We start from the raw sequence: 17,613 nt of genomic DNA, 5'->3' as shown, positions 1-17,613 counted from the left end.
GTTCCCTCCCTTTGCTGGGGGAAGGCTCAGACTCAGTGACAGGTTTTAATCTCATATCTTGGTCTTAGGCTGGGGTATCACTGCTAAGTCACTTCAGTCATGTCCGACTCTGTGAGACCCCATAGACGGCAGCCCACCAGGCTCCCCCGTCCCTGGGATTCTCCAGGCAAGAACACTGGAGTGGGTTGCCATTTCCTTCTCCAATGCATGAAAGTGAAAAGTGAAACTGAAGTCGCTCAGTTGTGTCCTACCCTCAGCGACCCCATGGACTGCAGCCTACCAGGCTCCTCCGTCCATGAGATTTTCCAGACAAGAATACTGGAGTGGGATGCCAAACTAAGGAAGCCCTATTTACTCTGCTCTTTGGGGGCTGTGTCCAGCCTGGCTACGTCTCTTGGGGTGGGTATCAAGGGTCACGTCTCCTTTCGTTTCCTAGCACAAGCTCAGGTAACAGTGGGGTCTTCTCTGTGCTTGGAGAGCAGGCATGCTCCTGCTGCCTCTTAACCCTCTCCTCCTGAGAAACCAGGCCCCATCATTCACTCAAAGTTGGAGTCCTCTCCAACCCTCAAAGAATTCAGTTTTAAAAACTGGGCTCCAAATCTTCTGTCCATGGACCTTGGTATTTTGTAACTCCACAGTCTCTAAAACAGATGGTGGACAGCTTCTAGCTCAGAAGTACATAGGTAACTTGGCTTCTGCCCTTTTTCCAACCTGGAGGGCCTAAATGAAGAGAAATAGGACCCAGAGTGTAGAGGAAAGAGCTTGGGGAGAGAGATGGGTGAGGGGCCAGGATGAGGGAGGAGGAAAAGGCAGAGGGAGAAGATGGATGGAGAGTCAGAGAGATGCACAGACAGGCACTCAGACAGACCAGTAGCTCAATAGAGAGACCGATGGGCAGAGCATTAGAAAGTGATGGATAGAGAGCCAGCCAACGGATGGAGATTCCCAGAGGCCTAAATGGACCAAGCATCCCTTGAGAAGCCAATGGGTGAGAGGGGATGGAGGGATCCAGGGAGGCTGTGTGTACCACAGGATGATGGGGCCCAGGAGCAGGGAAGGGCCCCCAGCCCTCCCTGGAAGCCCTGCGGCTCTGCCCGCAGCCGACATCTGTACCCATTACCCTCTACTGGTGCCCTCACCGTCCTCCAGGGTGGTGGCATTGATCTCGCTGGATGAGGGCCCCGTGCCTGCCCGATTGAAGGCCTGGACCACCACGCCATATTGGGCGAACTTCTTGAGGTTGTCCAGGGTATAGACCTCGCTGTCCCCAGTGGCCTTCATCTCCACGATGCTGTACTGCCCGTTGCTGCCCGGGCTGTTCTCTCTGTAGCCGATCTGGTAGCCACGGATGACACCGTTCTGCAGCTCCTTCTTGGGTGCCTGTGAGTGTAGGAGTGGGAGGGTGGTGGAGGGGGACAAAGACTCAGTGACATTCTGAGAGGACGCTCTTACACCCAAAGGCAGGTCATGTCACTCCCTTGCTCCCAAGCCTTCCAAGGCTCCCATTCCACCCAGAGTCAAGGCCAAAGTAAAAGCAACCCAAGTGTGCACAGACAGGTGAATGCATAAAGACGATGTGGTCCATATATGCAATGGAATATTATTCAGCCTTAAAAAGGAATGAAACTTTGATAAACTGAACAGCATCAATGAACCTAGAAAATACATTAAGTGAGATAAACCAGACACAAAAGGAGCAATACTGCATGGTGCTTCTCCGAGGTGCGTACAATTCCCAAATTTACAGAAACAGAAAGTAGGACAGAGGTTACTGGGGGCTAGGATGGCTGGGCCAGCAGAGTTTCTGTTTGGGATCATGAGAAAGTTCTAGAGATGGACAGTGGTGACGGCTGCTCAACACTGTAGTTGTACAATGCTGCTGACCTCTACCTATGAACATGGTTAAAACGATCCGTTTTGTGTACATAAAATGGTATGGTACCACAAGTTGAAAAAAAAAAAGAGTCCTTGACTTTGATGCGAGCCCAGCCCCTCTTGGAGCTGGACCGCCCTTGACATCCTGGCCAGCGGCTGGGGTGCGTGGAGAGCCCAGGCCTGAAGCCGGCTTCTGGACGGAGGGACAGAGATGGGGTGACAAGGGGGTGACAGGGGGGACCTCGGAGCTCTGCCTGGGCTGGCGGGAATGAAGGGCTGATCCCAGGTGGGCAGGCCAAGGGAGAAGACTCCACTGGCGTCAGTCTTGGGGTGGAAAATACACTCTCACCCCCAGCAAAAACCCTGATACACAACCAGCCGCACACACAGGTGTTCTGAGAGAGAAAACATCAACAGGGAAACACTGACACGGACATTCTTGAATATGATCACACACACACACGCACACACACACACGCACATACACACACTCACTCACATATACACACACACTCACATACATAGGATCTTGATACGTCCCCTTATATCTGGAACCACGAACACACGCAATCCAGCCCATCAAAACAAACATCCCAATACATACCTACCCATGGCCAGAAACATACAGACTCACAAATAGAAACTGGCTCCTTTAAAGAGGGGACATGCCCATCTATATATTGAGACAGCACACACACCAGTACATAGAAAAACAGCTTGAATCAGGGTTGTAAAGATGATGCAGTTAATTTAAAAGCCCACCTTTTACTGTACTAAAAAATAGTGTGATCAAAAACAATTAAGTTAGTAAAACAGCTCATTTTTTAAAATTCAATGAGTGTTTTAAATGAACTGCATTTTTCAGCTCACTGTTAACTCAATATAATGAAGTTTTAAATTTCACATAATTGTTTTGAACTCACTAACTAGGTGTGTGTGTATTTAATTGACTTGACTTTTCGTTGCTGCCTGAATAATGCTTCTCTCTGCACTTGGACAGTCCTGTTTGATAGTTGGTAAGAGGGGGAATTTTTGAATGTGGGTGTTGTATCTACACAATCAGGCTTCCCAAGTAGCTAAGTGGTAAAGAATCCGCTTGCCAATGCAGGAGAGGAGGGTTCAATCCCTGGTGGGGAAGATCCCCTGGAGAAGGAAATGGCAACCCCCTCCAGTATTCTTGCCCGGGAGAGCCCATGGACAGAAGAGCCTGGCAGGCTACAGTCCATTGGTTCACAAAGTCAGACACGATTTAGTGACTAAACAACAAATAATCTACACACTCACACATTCAGGCACTTATTATAGACACAAACATATCTTCAGGGTGCCCTTGTCCTCACACTGACATACACTCTATTACATATCTGTGCCCACGGTGAAATACACTGATATATACATCATTACACAATGACACACACCTACGTACCTAGAGCCGCCTGCACACAGTATACACTTGTCTATGTGTGATACACAGAGCACCACGCCACCGTCATTCACACCAATGTATACTGGCAGAGGCCTTGGGTAGGCATTCAGGCATACCTTGCTACATACATATAGATATTCACACATTTTTACAAATCTTGACATATCTTCCCTCCCTCCCTCTCTCTCCCTTCTCCTTGTATGGCACCACCCCCTTAAACAGGCACACTCAGGATTTAAATCAATCTTAACAATATTTCTCTGAAGCATTAAGAAATCAATAGAGCTGATTGCAAATTTATGTCATAAAGCAGTGGTGATCCATCTCAAGGAAAGAGTCTTAAAATGAAGTGACTTATCTTTCAAGTGAATCTTTATTTTTCATTAATCTGTTTCTTGGTGTTAAAAAAAATTCCCTTGAGAAGTCAGCCCCCAAATTTATTGATAGGCTGGTTCATTCTGAAGTTCTAACTTTCTAATCAATTTTATTTTTCATTATGAGACTTTGGAGAAATAAATCTGATTCTAAATTTTTATCGACCTCCGGGTTGGAGCTTTGTAGCCAAATGTCTCAGAGGTTTACATACTTATTCATTCCCGTCCCCTCCTCCAGGCTTCCTTGGAGTATTCTTAGGAAATGGATGCAGAATCAGGATGCAGATACGACTTGGGATCTAGACTCCAGGCTTCACTCCCAGTTTCTGAGGGAAGCTCTGGCAACCAGATCTGAACCTGGAGGGACCCAGGGCTCCAGGTATCTATCTACTAGGAGCGCTGGTACCCAGGGAGGGCCAACTGCCCAGCCTCTGTCCCACTTTTGTCCTGGTTATTTCTCTGGAGCGGGAAGGAACCAGGCTCTGCTGCCGTGTGTGTGTGTGTGTGTGTGTGTGTGTGTGTGTGTGTGTGTGTGTGTGTGTGTGTGTGTGTGTGTGCGCTCGCGCGCGCGCACACCAAGACATATAGTCTTTTTTCCCTTGGTTTTTTAAAGAATTGTTTAATTTTTTGGCCACATCACACAGCATGTGGGATCTTAGTTCCTTGATCACGGATTGAACCTGGATCCCTTGCAGTGCAAGTGTGAAGTCTTAACCACTGGACCACCAAGGAGGTCCCAAATATGTGGTCTTTTTTAGGGAAAATATTACTAGACCCTTTTGAATCTCTCTGATTCTCAAGTCTACCTTTATGAAGGGACTAGGAGGAGGACTAAAGTACCTGGAATTTTTCTACCAGGAGTTAGAGTCAGAAAATGACCTTGGACTCAGAGCCCAGATGTAGATGAGGTAACCCCCTAAACCCTAATGTTCAAGAAGAAGAACATGAATGGGCTTTAGGAAACTCTCTGTTCCTGACCTCTGGACAGTGGGCTTCTGTGGGTGATATGGCTCCAGACTACGTGCAGTGAAGTTCTGCACCTGTCATGACTTGAATGACCACGGAAGTCACCTTGCATTTTTATACCATGGCCTCCTCTGATAGGAAGGAGAAATATCTCTTCTGTCCACTCCACAGGAACAGATAAGTTAGTGCAAGAAAACACTCAAACACTGGAAAATGCAGCTGGAAGCCATCAGAATGGGCAGCCCTTCTGTGCCCATGCCAGGGATGTGGCGATGAGGCCAGAGTTTCCCAGGAAAGCATTGCTTGGTCATGCTCAGGGTTATGCTGGTTCTCTGCCCTGCTGTGGAATTGCCTCCAAGATTTCCCATCAGTGACAGAGTCTCTGGATACCTTCTAGATCTACAAGTTTCTTCCCCTTAGAAATGGCTGTGGCACATACTGGTTTGTTTTCTCTACAGCTCCCTGTCCCCCAGAGCTAGGGAGGGCAGTTATTTTTTCATCCTGATTTTACACAGGAGGAAATCAAGAAAAGACCAAGCTCCCTGCTGAAGTCTTGACCGTGAGAACATAGGGTATGGTTTCACCCTACTTCCCAGCTCTAGTCACAGGGCCAAGACAAGGGTGAGACCCTGTCATTTCATCTCCTGTTATCCATAGAGCCCCTTTGAAATGTATACAAAATCAATTCCAGCTCTAGATATATTACAACCTGTGGAGTTTGTAGGACAAACCAGCATGGTAAAAGAATCATCTTCTCTCCTTGGCACTGACAAATTCTTCATCCCACTCCAAGCACAGGCCTCCATCAGAAAGCCATGGTGGAGAAGGGAGTGGGGATTGGTGGGGGGACCAGTTCCTCTATCCTCCTCTCTTTCCACTCCTTCAACCTCAGTATTTAGCAACAAACAGGCGTGGGCATTGCAAGACACCAGACACTAGCAAGTCTGTTGGGGCTTCATTTGAAGATTAAGGATGGGGAAGGGAGGGAGGCATTTCAGGGGAAATGCTTTTGACTTTGCTTACCTTCCAGGTCACTTGGATGCTCTGTGAGGTCACTGGCTGCAAGGTTACATCCATGGGAGGCCCATCAGGAGCTGGGGTGGGGTTGGGAGAAACAACCTTATGAGTCACGTCTTGGAAGAAAAGAGCCCTATGCCCTCAGTCCCATCCTTGAGCTGGAGGGCTGCTGCAGAGAAAGGAAAAGCTTGTCTAAAGCAGCAGAGAACTTCTGTTTGAGTCCCTCTTGAAATGATCATAGGGTTTAAATTTCCTATTCATTCTCCATAATTTGCTGAAAACATAGCAAATAACGACTATTAAGTATGACTCCACATCCAGCAGGTTGGCAAAATTTTTTTAAAGTTTGATAGTACAAAGTGCAGACCAAAATATGAAGTAGCAGGAACTTTTATACACTAACCATGGGAGAGAAAGCACTTTGGAAAACATTTTGGCATTTTTTTTTTCTTTCAGTTAAAGGGAGAAGTTTGTCCATCTGGTGAGTCTGTAATTCTGCAACTGTTTATATTCCTTGGATGGGGAATGAAAATAGACAAATCATACAGCTGTACTGAAGCTCACAAAAAGAATCTAGACTATAACAAGGAAAACACAGAGAATATATGAAGTATTATTTCATGCATACATTCTATTAGAACAGGCAAAACTAAACTGTATGTTTATATGTACATATACTAGTGACATGTATGAAAAAGGAAACAAGGAAGCTGGGATACTTGTTACTTCAGGGGGAGGGATGGGGTTATGGTTGAGAAGGGGTATATAGAGGGCCTCTGGGAAGTGATAATGAGTGTTGGTTATACTAGTTTTTGCTTTATTATTATTATTATGTGTAAAACTGCACATGTATATGTACTTTTTCGTATTAACTTCTATTTTGCAATGACAGGTAAGAGAAAATACAATAAGGGAAATCTTGCTTAAATTTTCAGGAAAACTTCATGGCAAAAGTCACAGGAGATAATCCAGGGCACTAGTACCCCCATCCTTTGCAGATCTGTCCTTGCCAGACAGGCTGGGGCCAGTGGAGTGGGAGCAGAACCTCGGACAGCTCCTGAAAGCATTGCATCTAGAACCCATTTGGCAAAGGTCAGGGATAAGGGTCTCCAATGATCCAGAGGGAGACACACACACACACACCTTGGAATCTCCACCCCCCACTCTTCTAATTGCAAACCCACTGCCAATGGACAGGGTGGGTGAGGGCCCCAGATGTCCCTGATCTCCGAGCCCATGGGCAGGGGTGACAGGGCGAGGTGCTCACCAGCCTCCTCAGTGCTGATGGTGAGCTCCTTGCTCGGCTCGCTGCGGCCAATCTTGTTGAAGGAGTACATGCGGATGCTGTACACGGAGGCCGGGTGCAAGTCCACGATGTTGGCCTGGTTGATGGTCGGGGAGATGTTGCGTGTGGACTGCTTGAAGTCCCAGGAATCTGGAGAAAGGACACCCACTTCTAACCTCAGCCAGACAAACTCCAGGACCCCTCTCCAGCCTCAAGCAGCAGCAACATCCCAATCTCAACCTAGATGCCCAGAGAGGTCCTGTTTACAGAGACTGCAGCAAGAGAATTTCAGAGAGAACTGTTCTGTTCCATGAAGTTCAAGAGATCAAGGGATGCCTGAGGATGGGAACAGCAAGTCCACTGCTTGGGGAATCAGGAAGCTTAACCCTTCTCTACCCAGGGCCGCCTGGTAAACTCAAACCTCAGGTGAGATGTTTCCTATGGCCCCTTCCAAGATCACCAATGCTTGCTATCTCTTAGGGTCTCATTGGCCAGTGCCCCTTTCCTGGTCTCTCACACCACATCAGTGATGTGTTGTAACTGTGAGACACCCCCTCCACCCAAGATTCCAGTGCAAATGGGGAAGCCAAGTCTTATCCCCCTTTCTCCTCCTCTGTGTGTGCTTCTGTATTTCTTTTTCCTGTGGATTTGTGTGGTGGTGGTCTTGAATGTTTCCTAGGCTGATGAGGGGAATAAACCAAGTGGCAGAGTCCCTAGGCAAACCCCTTCCTCTCTCATCAGCAAGAGAATGGTCTCTGAATCTCTAGAGTCAGAAGCCAACAAAGCAATGAGCATGTTCCCAATTTATCCAGGGGGACTGGCAGCCCATTCCAGGGCTAATGTTTAGTGAAATTGTAGAATGTGAAAGATACCCGATAAATACCACTCAGGGATACTGGGACAGTAAACATTCTGCGTCTCCAGAGGAACCCAGTCATTCATTCAATGCATTTTTTCCTGTGCACCTACCAGGGGATTCCAGAGAGAAATGGAAGGGCCTGCAGTTACAGCAATGTCTCAGCTAGTACCGTCCAAACCCAGAATTCATAACCAGATTACATTATTGGCACTTTGCTTTGAAAAGACAAAAAAAGGCAAAGCACAAGGAAACTAGCTGATAGTGGAGCTTAAGAATCTTCCCGGGGCACGTCCTGATGCGACTATTCAGTCTAATTTTCCATGTCTTTTAAACCCACAGTAGAGGATTCTGAAAACTGTCAGTAGAAAAGATTAAATTATATTCACTACAGTCTAATCCCTGAATCAGGGAGGGAGGATGGCATATTCTAGAATTTTTTAGGAAGACTCTTTTTTAAGCTAATGCCTGGTAAACCAGGAGGATCAGTTCACCCAAAGAGACTATCCCATCCCCCAGGTTCTGGCAAATTGAGGTCTTGATGCATTTCAAAACACCTCTTTTAGCCACACCAGCTTGGCATCTGTTGAAGGGCACTGGCCCAGTTCCCCATCTGCAGTTTCGCATTTAATTCTTTGGTTTCATGAGCCAAAGTCACAAACGGCAGACTGTAGATGCTCAGAAAAACTGTATATTCTCCTTGTCTTTTCAAAACACCCCAACTGCCCAAAAGTCACTGGGGTGAGAGGTTAAGCCAGAGTCTCAAACATGCAGGCTCCTTCCTGCAGAGGGTACCACTTTGGCTCAGGAGGAAATGGGCTAGTAATGCGGAGGCAGGTGTTCACTTCTCTCTGTGGCATCTGGGAACTGGTGCCAGCTCACACATCATATTTGATTTGCCCATGTTTATAGGAGAGGGACAGCGATCATGAGTCAGTGCATTCATTTTTGATGAGTGCAGGCAGAGGAAGGAGACCCAAATGATGTGTCTGAAAACTAAGGGGCTAAAAAAGAGAGGTGCTAATATTTACCAGGCACTTGTGATGTGCCAGGTGCAGTGCCGGACACCATTCACTCCTCATACCTTTCTATGACGTCAGCACCATATCTCCACTGTACAGGTGACGCTCATGTCATCAAGTGCGATTTCTCACTTGGCCTTCCAGGTGTGTTCAACACTTAAACCTGTCCCTTCCCAAAACACTCTTCTCTTGGGTGTCTATTAAAACAGTCTCTAGCTTTTCCTAGGGAGTCCCTGGTAGCTCAGCTGGTAAAGAATCCACCTGAAATGCAGGAGACCCTGGTTCGATTCCTGGGTTGGGAAGATCTTCTGGAGAAGAGAATGGCTACCCACTCCAGTATTCTGGCCTGGAGAACGCCATGGACTGCGAAGTCCATGGGGTCACAAAGAATCACACACGACTGAGTGACTTTCACTTTCCAGCTTTTCCTAATCTCTTGGGTTATCTCTTAACTTTGCAGGTACATCTTTCTTACGTTATGGTTCAAGTTCTTCAAGGCTCCATCCTAGGCTCTCCTCTCACTCCATACATTTTTCCCACCCCTGGATTCTATTTCCATTTATACACAGAGAAGCTCCCTGAAGGCAGGAACCATGTCTACAACTTTGCCCATCTCACCCACTTGGCACACGCTGGGCACTTAAAACCCACTCTTGGTTTTAGATCAGAGCCCACTTTGTGGTCCTGGATGTTGGACCTGTGGTTCCTCCACATTCTGCAGTCATAGTAAATACCCTTTGCTGTTCCCTTGCTTGCCTCCTCCCTAGCTGCCAATCATAGGAAGACTGGGGGATCCCAGAGAGTGGCCCCCTTTTTTCTGCTATTGCCAGTCATTTGCAGGTGGATTTGTCCTTGTGTTCCCAAATCACCTTTGATGTTGGCACAAAACAGCTCTCTCCCCACAGCCCCTGCAGGCTCATGCATCAGAGTCAAATTTGGAGGTCTCTCGCTGATTTTCCAAACTTGATCGCTGCCATCTCTCTGACCTGAATAGCTGAAATCAGTGGCCCTATTTTCTCCCCTTTCCTTTTCAGCTCTCAGAGTACTGAGCTGGCTTTGGTGAATATTGTCTCTTTTAATATTCCCTTTCATATGAGCCTGGCTTATCCAGATTAACATATTTCATTAAGGGCTCTCACTCCCTTTCTTCATCAAAGGGTTTATGATGCAAAATATTCTTCTTAAAAAATAAGGAAGCGGCTGGGGAGATGTCAGTGTCTTCTACTTAGTGGGCTGCTTGCTGGGAGGGGACCTGGGGGCTTTGGTATTTCAGGAGACATATTCACTGTAGAAGGGGGAGCGTTTGGACAAAAGCCACATCTGGAGCATTCAGCTGCCTGTGCTGGGGAAACAAGTCCATCCTGCATCTCTGATTTCCTCCTTGCATCACGGCTCTGAGCCCACCACAGTGATCTCCACTGCACCGAGAAGGGGTTTCCTGGATCACCGCGACCACTCACCACGTCCCAACACCAGACCCTCTGGCTCAGCCCACGATGGCTGATGGCTCCCACCATGAGGCTGCCTTCTGGGCCATCCTCAAAGAACCCATCCCTGCTCCTTGCTTGGAAAACAGGGGCGAAATGTGGTGTCTGCATTTTTAAATCTGCGCAGCGCTGTCTGATAGATTTGTGTGGACGGTGCTATTTATCATTCAGCATTCATGTATTATTACTCTGCTGCCTAGGGCCAGGAGAAGTCAGCGTGAGCACGATGGCTTAGAAAGGGCAGACGTGGTAATTTCCCTGGGAAAATTAGCATGATGAGCAACATGGCAGAAAACCTGGCAAAGGCACAGTTGTGACCAAGAAGGGGGGTCAGGGACAGATGTTCCAGCCATAGGAGGGTGTGGTCTGGGGCGAGAGGGAAGGGACAGGAGCCACAGCATGGGGACCCATGCGCCAGGCTCTGTGTTAGGCATGGGCACATAAATCTTCATGTTCACGTATTCCTCGCAGCCACCTTGGAGTATGTGCCACTGTCTGTACTGACAGAGATGCACAAAGACCTTAAGTAGCTTGCTAAAGATCACACAAGCCTGACACTTGGTCAACCCCAGTCTTCTGCTTTGAAACTTGTTCTTGTTCTACTATTCTGCATGCAGGCAGAAGATCTACTTAGACACACACACACACACACACACGCATGCACACACATGCCCCTCCTTTCTTTGAGTCACCCATCCGTTCCCTAGGATACCTTTTTCAGTTGTCACGTAATTTAGTTTGTGGTATATTACATGTGATTGGAGAGTGCTTTGTAATGGTCCTGAAAGTACCTGCGAGTGTGCATGTGTGTGTGTGTGTGTGTGTGTGTGTGCTCAAGTGTGTGTACATCTCTGTATATTCCCTCTGCAACTTCATTATCAGCTCCAAGGGCAATGCTCTGTCTCCTCGTTCTTTCTCTTTTCTACCACATGGCTGATGCATGACTCTGCAACAAAATTACTGGCACTCAATACATGCTGCTGACTGACAGACACACATTTCAGCCTGCAAGTCCCACAGGACTATAAACTGCCACACGAGCTATTTCAGTTAGAAGGAGGAGAGGAACTACGGCTCCATGCTAGCTGCTTTCTCTTCAGTCCTCAAAACAATCCCACAAGACAGGCATTACTATTTCCACCTCACAGATGAGGAAGCGATGCTGTGTTCACAGCCTCTGCCTGACTCCAATGGTAATGCTCCCCAGTTCCCACGGGACTCCTTTTCCTAAATGCCAGCATAGATGCCTGTCTGAGTGGCATGGCCCAGAGTAGGCCTACCTGAAGACTGGAGAAAGGACCAGCCCAGCTTCTCTGGGCTCTTGATCCTGTGTTTTTTTTTTTTTTTTTTTACAGGTGCAAAGCTCCTGTGGATGGGAGAATCTGAGGTTGAGTTTCATTATCCTCCCCTCTCCATTCCATCCATCCTGGTACCCTGGTGCTGGGGTGGGTATGATGGTTCCTCCTTTTTCATGAGAGCCAGACAGGGTTGGGGGAAGACGTGGATGAGCTCTGAAAATAGAATCTTCCCTGCCCATCTCTCCTTCTGCACAGCTCTCCAGATGTGTGATGTTCTCAGCTTCGCCTGGCTGAGCAGCGCCCCAGGAAAGGTTTCCACACATTAGAAGGTGGTCAGTGGAGGAGGGTGATGGTGGGCAATGGGGCAGCATGGGGGAGGAGGGCAGGGAAGCAGTCCCAGTGAGCAGTAGGGGAGGGCCCCGAGTGACAGCCTGGACATCCACTCCCCCAACAGGAATGGAGCCCTGCCAGCTACATCAACCAGGCAGGGAGATGCTGGCTGTGGACAGACCTGCCCCTTCTTGTCTGGCTCCTGGGAAGCTTGTGTCCAGCCTTGGGAAGCCCTGAGATGTGAGATGAACCCAGTGGGCTTCCTCTCCTCTCTGTGCCCTCTGCCTCCACTGCTGCCCGGCCCCTGCTCATCACCTGTCCCAGCTACAGGATGGCGGCAGCCTGCTCACTCACTTCTTGGACACCCCTCCTCCCCACTGACGCCTGACGACCCCTGCCAAGGTGCCATGTTGCTTAAATCTCTCACCAGGATCTCAGACATGGCTAGTGGCTTTCGATGACCTTCCCCAAGGAAATAAAAGCTCAGTTCAGAGGCCCCCTCCCAACCTGGAGCCCAAAGCACTTTTTAGTCTAATAAGACTAAAAACCCAGAAACTGGGTCTGTGTGCTTAGTCATTCAGGCATGTCCAACTCTCTGTGCCCCCGTGGACTGTAGCCTGCCAGGCTCTTCTGTCCATAGGATTCTCCAGGCAAGAATACTAGAGTGGGTTGCCATTTCCTCCTCCAGGGGATCCTCCTGACCCAGGGATTGAACCCACGTCTCCTGCATTGGCAGGCGGATTCCTTACCACTAGCACCACTGGGTCTGTGAACCCTCTGCTAGACATGCCACTCCCCGGAGCGCACTGCACCGTGCTGGGGTTCGGCCCTGTCCCTCTCCCTGAATCTAGGCCCCGTTAGCTCCCCATCTTCTCCCAACTCAAAGCAGCATCTGCAAGGACAGGAGGTGTGCTGCTCTGATGACCCGTCTGTGCAGCGCCCCCTTCTCTCTATGGCTCTCCTTCTGCACTGACAGTGACCTCGGGAGGTCTGGCTCTGAGCTGACTTTTCTCCCCAATTAGACTGTAAGCTTCTGAGGGCAGGGTTCCTTCCTGTAGAAACCAGCCTCAAGAATGATGCACCCAGTGCCCTGGACAGGGCGGCTTCTCAAGAGGTAAACACAGCTGTGGATGCTATCCTGGGGCTAACCCTTTGGGGGAGCGGATAGTCAGTCAGCCAATGACTGTGTGCTGTGCTAAGGAAGAGAGGAAGGGTCTGGAAGGCTTCTGAGGAAACAAAACCTTGGATCTATGCTGAGTCCTGGAAGATGAGTTGGAGTTGGTGGGAGAAGGACGGTTGGGGAGGCTTCAGTTTTCCAGATTTGCTTTCTGTATTTTACCTTAAAATTACTTTGAAAGGCTTATATGGGCTTATGGTCTTGAATTCTGAAAGTATGAAAGGACCCTAGAGGAGAGGTATGTTTCTCCTTCTCTCACCTGCACTGAAGTCACCCCGGGGCCTCTCCGGGGCAGCCCCCCTGTCGCCTGTACCTTTTAGAAATAGTCACGCAGATACAAACGTGATCACCTATGGCTCTTTCTTGGCTTGACCTCTTGTTCAGGTCATCTGTCCCCTCCTTGCCATTCCTGCCACTTGATTGTGGGTCCCTGGTATCCCCAGAGACACAGGAGTCCATTGTTCACTTTGCTCTAAGCGGCTTCACAGTGGAAGGCAATCTCTTAGAAGCTATTAATAGAGTCCCAAGGGAGGGGTTTTAGAGGGCTTCTAAGAAGAAGAAACTTAGATCTAAACTTTCCAGGGACTCCTACCTCCCCAGTGACTCATTCTTGGGAAAGACCAGCTTCTCTGACTCCCAAGCAACCCCATCATCCCAAACCTGGAGTGCCTAGATGACCCAGTGAAACTGTGATGTCTCTGACCCCACATATACAGCCAGTAGCTCCTGGCTCAGTGACTTTTAAGTTGCTTTAAATCAGACCACCCTATGGATCTGCCCAGGGTCAGTCCTGGGAAGGACGGACTGACATTTCCTCCCTATCAACTGTAGAGGTCCTTCTACCTGCCCCCTGGTTTCCTAACCTGACCAATGTCCCTTCCTTTGGAAGACACAAGGGCTTGTGTGTCTGTCTGAGATGGGCAGCCCTGACAGCCAGGGGCCGTCACACTGGAGGGACACCGTCCAGGCAGGTGGTGCAAGGCGCTATGGTGGGCCGAGCCCTCACCTACCTGTTTTGTTCTTGTACTCAATGTCAAAGCCCGTGATGATGCTGTTCCCATCGAATCTCTGGGTCCAGCGCAGGTTCATGCTCCGGGCCTTCACCTCTCGGATTTCCAGCTCTGGGGGGTCAGGGGGCTCTGGGGAGTGGCAAGGGAAGGGGGCAGGGGTGAGGATGGCAGCAGAGAGCTTAGCCTCCTGCCGACCCTCTGCAGAGATCAAGGGATCTGTGCTGGGAGGATTGGAGACACAACGGTCTATCTGAGGGTCCTGAGCCCTGGAGTTTGGGCAAGGCAGCATAGGGATGGAGGAGAAACTTAGATCTAAAGGCTCAGAGGCAGAAGTGGGCGTGCTGGGTCCCTGCTCTGTTCCCCTCTCTTCCTCAGCCCCTTTTGGAGGGACCCCTCACAGCTGATGGCCTGCTTCCCACCATGCAGAGCTCCCAGGTTTTCCATCTTGACTTTCCCTCCGCACACCTCCCCCAAGGTCTGGGCCCACAAATCCAGGTCTCCCACTTCTGGGGGCAACAGTGTGCTCCACAGGGCCTTCTGCCATCACAGACCTCACTGTCTGCAGTGTCCTGGAAGGACCCTATGGCACCACTCTGGGCAGGAGGGAGAGTGGACTGAGGCTTTTCCCCAGAGCTGTTTCCTGTCACTGCCCCTGGGTGTGGAGTGTCCCCCACTCTTGAGGGGAGTTGGCAGTGAGCACCAGGGCCCAGAGGAAGGGGCTGGGGACGTGGAGCAGGTGAGGTACCTTGTACCGTGAGCTGGATCAGGCCCCGGTCCTCCCCATATGAGTTGATGGCATGGCAGCTGAAGAACACAGAGTCTCCACGGTCAGCAGGCTTGAGCTGGGAGGCAGTCCGAGGGGCAGAGGGTGCGGAGAGAGGAAGGAATGGGGAGAGTCTTTTAGAGCCCATCTGCTGAAGGGGGCCCATCTAGTTGGGGATCAGCAAGACTACCTTCTTCTCGGAGGGAACCCACCCAGGGTTTGTCAAGAGTTCCTCTTCCCAGAAAGTTCAATGGATGGAAGTGTGCAAGAGTCTGTGCAGGGAAAGGCCGAGGGGTTTTAGGAGGGAGGGAGGGGCTGGGGGTCCATGAGAGAGGGGGCGCTGAGGGGGTCCCAGGATGGAGGGAGGATCTGAGGGGTCTAGGAGGGAGGGGAGAGGGAGGGCGTGGCTGAGGATCCCATACATTTAAAGTGGAGAGTTGTCAGAAAGGAGACAGAATGAGGCTCAAGGCATAGGTTGGTGGGTGAAGGAGGGAAATAGGTAGGAAAGGAGAGGTATTTTTCGGGGTGGGGCTCCCAGACTCCTGTTTACTTCTTTTGGATTCAGATGCAATAGCTGTGGGCTCCCCACTTTCTGAGAGTCGGGTTCCCCCTGAGACGGGCATGGGTGCTTACCTTCAGCGTGGAGACAACCTCATCGCCGTTGTCCTTGGTGGCGATGGCATACCGCATGACGCGGTCGGGGTCGATGACCGTGTCCCCTTTCTCCCAGCGTATAATGATGGGTCGCTCGCCTCGTGCTGTGCAGTTGAGCTCCTTGGCGTGGCCCTTGATGGCGATGGTGGTGTTGGGGTGGGAGGTGATCATGGCTGGGACTGGAGAAGGGAGGAGGTGTAGGAGGTCCCAATGAGTGGGGAAAACCAGCCCTGGGAGAGCACTTGCCCAGCTCAGAGGCCCCGCCTCTGGCGGCCCCGCCCCTGGGTGCCCCGCCCCCCGGATAACCCGTCCCCTGGATGACCCCACCCCGTGGCTGCCCCTGCTTCGTGGCTGCCCCTCTCCCAGGAGCACCTCCGTCCAAGAGTTCCTGTTTAGTTGCTCAGTGGTATCTGACTGTTTTGCGACCCCACAAACTGCAGCCCTCCAGGCTCATCTGTCCATGAGATTTCCCAGGCAAGAATACTGGAGTGGGTTGCCATTTCCTTCTCCAGGGGACCTTCCCAGCCCAGAGATGGAACCAGAGTCTCCTGCATTGGCAGCTGGATTCTTTACCACAGAGCCACTAGAGAAGCCCCATCTGCCCTTAGGGAGAGGGTCTAATAATGGTTGGAGGTGGGTACAGAAAACCTCACTGCCTGTCCCCTTTTCCCCGCACACCCATGACCTGGGCAGCCTCTGCCTTTATCAGGGGTTCTGATAGTCCATGGGCCCCTTTTCAGAATCAGTCTATCTATTCATTCATTCACTTTAAGGCAATAAACAGAATCCTTTGAATCCTTTGAAATGCATATCATACATAAAATGACAAAGGAAACCAGATATACCAAAGTATGGTTATACAAATAACATTCAAAAGCAAACTTTTGATATAGTTCATCACATAATATATATTCTTCACTATTCTCTATGAAATAAGATCTAGTGCTGAGTTACATTAGAACAATTTCATAATAGTGATAGTATAAATGATATTTTCAGATACTGCCACAGCTGTGATGCAAAAATACCTATTAGTCACAGTCACAGGTGCTGCTACCACTGTGGTTTGTTGCTTATGGTTCAGAATGGAAGTACAAAATTTCAGTTAGAAGTTAGCAAAAAAAAAAAAAAAAAAAAAAAAGATGCCGTTTTACCCCAGCCCCAATTCATGAGTCCCTTGAACTGGATCCATGCACCTTCGACAGGGAGGCCTGTGGACCCCAGATGACATGCCTGAGGTCTCTGCCTTGTGTCCATGGCTCACAGAGGTCAGCTGGTTTAGCCCTTGCTTCTAGACAGCAGGGCCCTCCCAGGCAGCTGAGAAACTCCCCAGTTCTTCCCAACAAAATGCAACAGAAAACCCTGGCCAGCAGCATCATAATTAACTCCTACAAGTGCATTAATAGGTTCCCCCACTCCACCCCTCACCACTGACCTGAAAAAAACAGTCATGAAACAACCAAGGCCCTGGCTGGCCATCAGGAGAGCCTCCCACTGCCGTGAGCAGAGGCCTCTCATTCTTGACCCCCTCTGGGCCTGAGCACCACAGCCAGCAGCAGGAGGAAGGTGGGGCAGAGGGAAAGATGGTCTCAGCCCCAGGGTCCTTGTCTCCTGGGAGGAGAGGGTAAGGGGAGGCGGAGGTAGAGACCTGCTTAAGCAACATGAACATGAAGAAAATCTGTTTTTCAGGGAGGTATTAGGAGAAATTGATTTTGGCAAAGGAACATCTGCAAGGGCATCACCCAGCCATTCAACAAACAATGATGGTGCTCCTACTAGGCGCCAGGGCCACACTGGGTTTTGGAGCTATGAGTGAGCAGGACAAACCTGACCTCTGGGAGTTTCACTGCAGGGGTGAGAACAGACAGCACAACAGCAGTTCCAGGAAAGACTGCTAAGCACTGTGCTAGGAGAACTGCTCACCATCCGACGTGGAGTGATACAAATGGGGAGAGCAGAGGCAACGGAACCCTTGCGGGTGGAAACTGCCGGAACAAAGGCCCAGAGGCAGCGATGTGCAGGGCAGTTCCCAGAGAGGTAAGAGATCCAATACAGCTGGAGGACCGTCCTTGT

At 49.8% G+C, this 17,613-nt stretch overlaps 1 protein-coding gene across 1 annotated transcript in view; it reads right to left on the bottom strand.

The window, feature by feature from the left end:
* The window catches only part of DSCAML1 (DS cell adhesion molecule like 1), a 369,339-nt gene that overhangs the window by 35,170 nt on the left and 316,556 nt on the right, over positions 1-17,613 (bottom strand). Inside the window, exons 12-17 of the mRNA XM_070383209.1 lie at positions 15,520-15,719; positions 14,869-14,965; positions 14,124-14,252; positions 6,926-7,093; positions 5,665-5,735; positions 1,140-1,380 (exon numbers count right to left, since the gene is read on the bottom strand). Coding sequence (XP_070239310.1) covers positions 1,140-1,380; positions 5,665-5,735; positions 6,926-7,093; positions 14,124-14,252; positions 14,869-14,965; positions 15,520-15,719 — 906 coding nt within the window. The remainder of the gene's footprint in view (positions 1-1,139; positions 1,381-5,664; positions 5,736-6,925; positions 7,094-14,123; positions 14,253-14,868; positions 14,966-15,519; positions 15,720-17,613) is intronic.

This window comes from Bos mutus, chromosome 15 (assembly GCF_027580195.1).
Source record: "Bos mutus isolate GX-2022 chromosome 15, NWIPB_WYAK_1.1, whole genome shotgun sequence".
Classification (NCBI taxonomy): Eukaryota; Metazoa; Chordata; class Mammalia; order Artiodactyla; family Bovidae; genus Bos; species Bos mutus.
The sequence above is the reverse complement of the archived record's forward strand: the minus strand, read 5'-3'. Positions and strand labels throughout refer to the sequence as shown.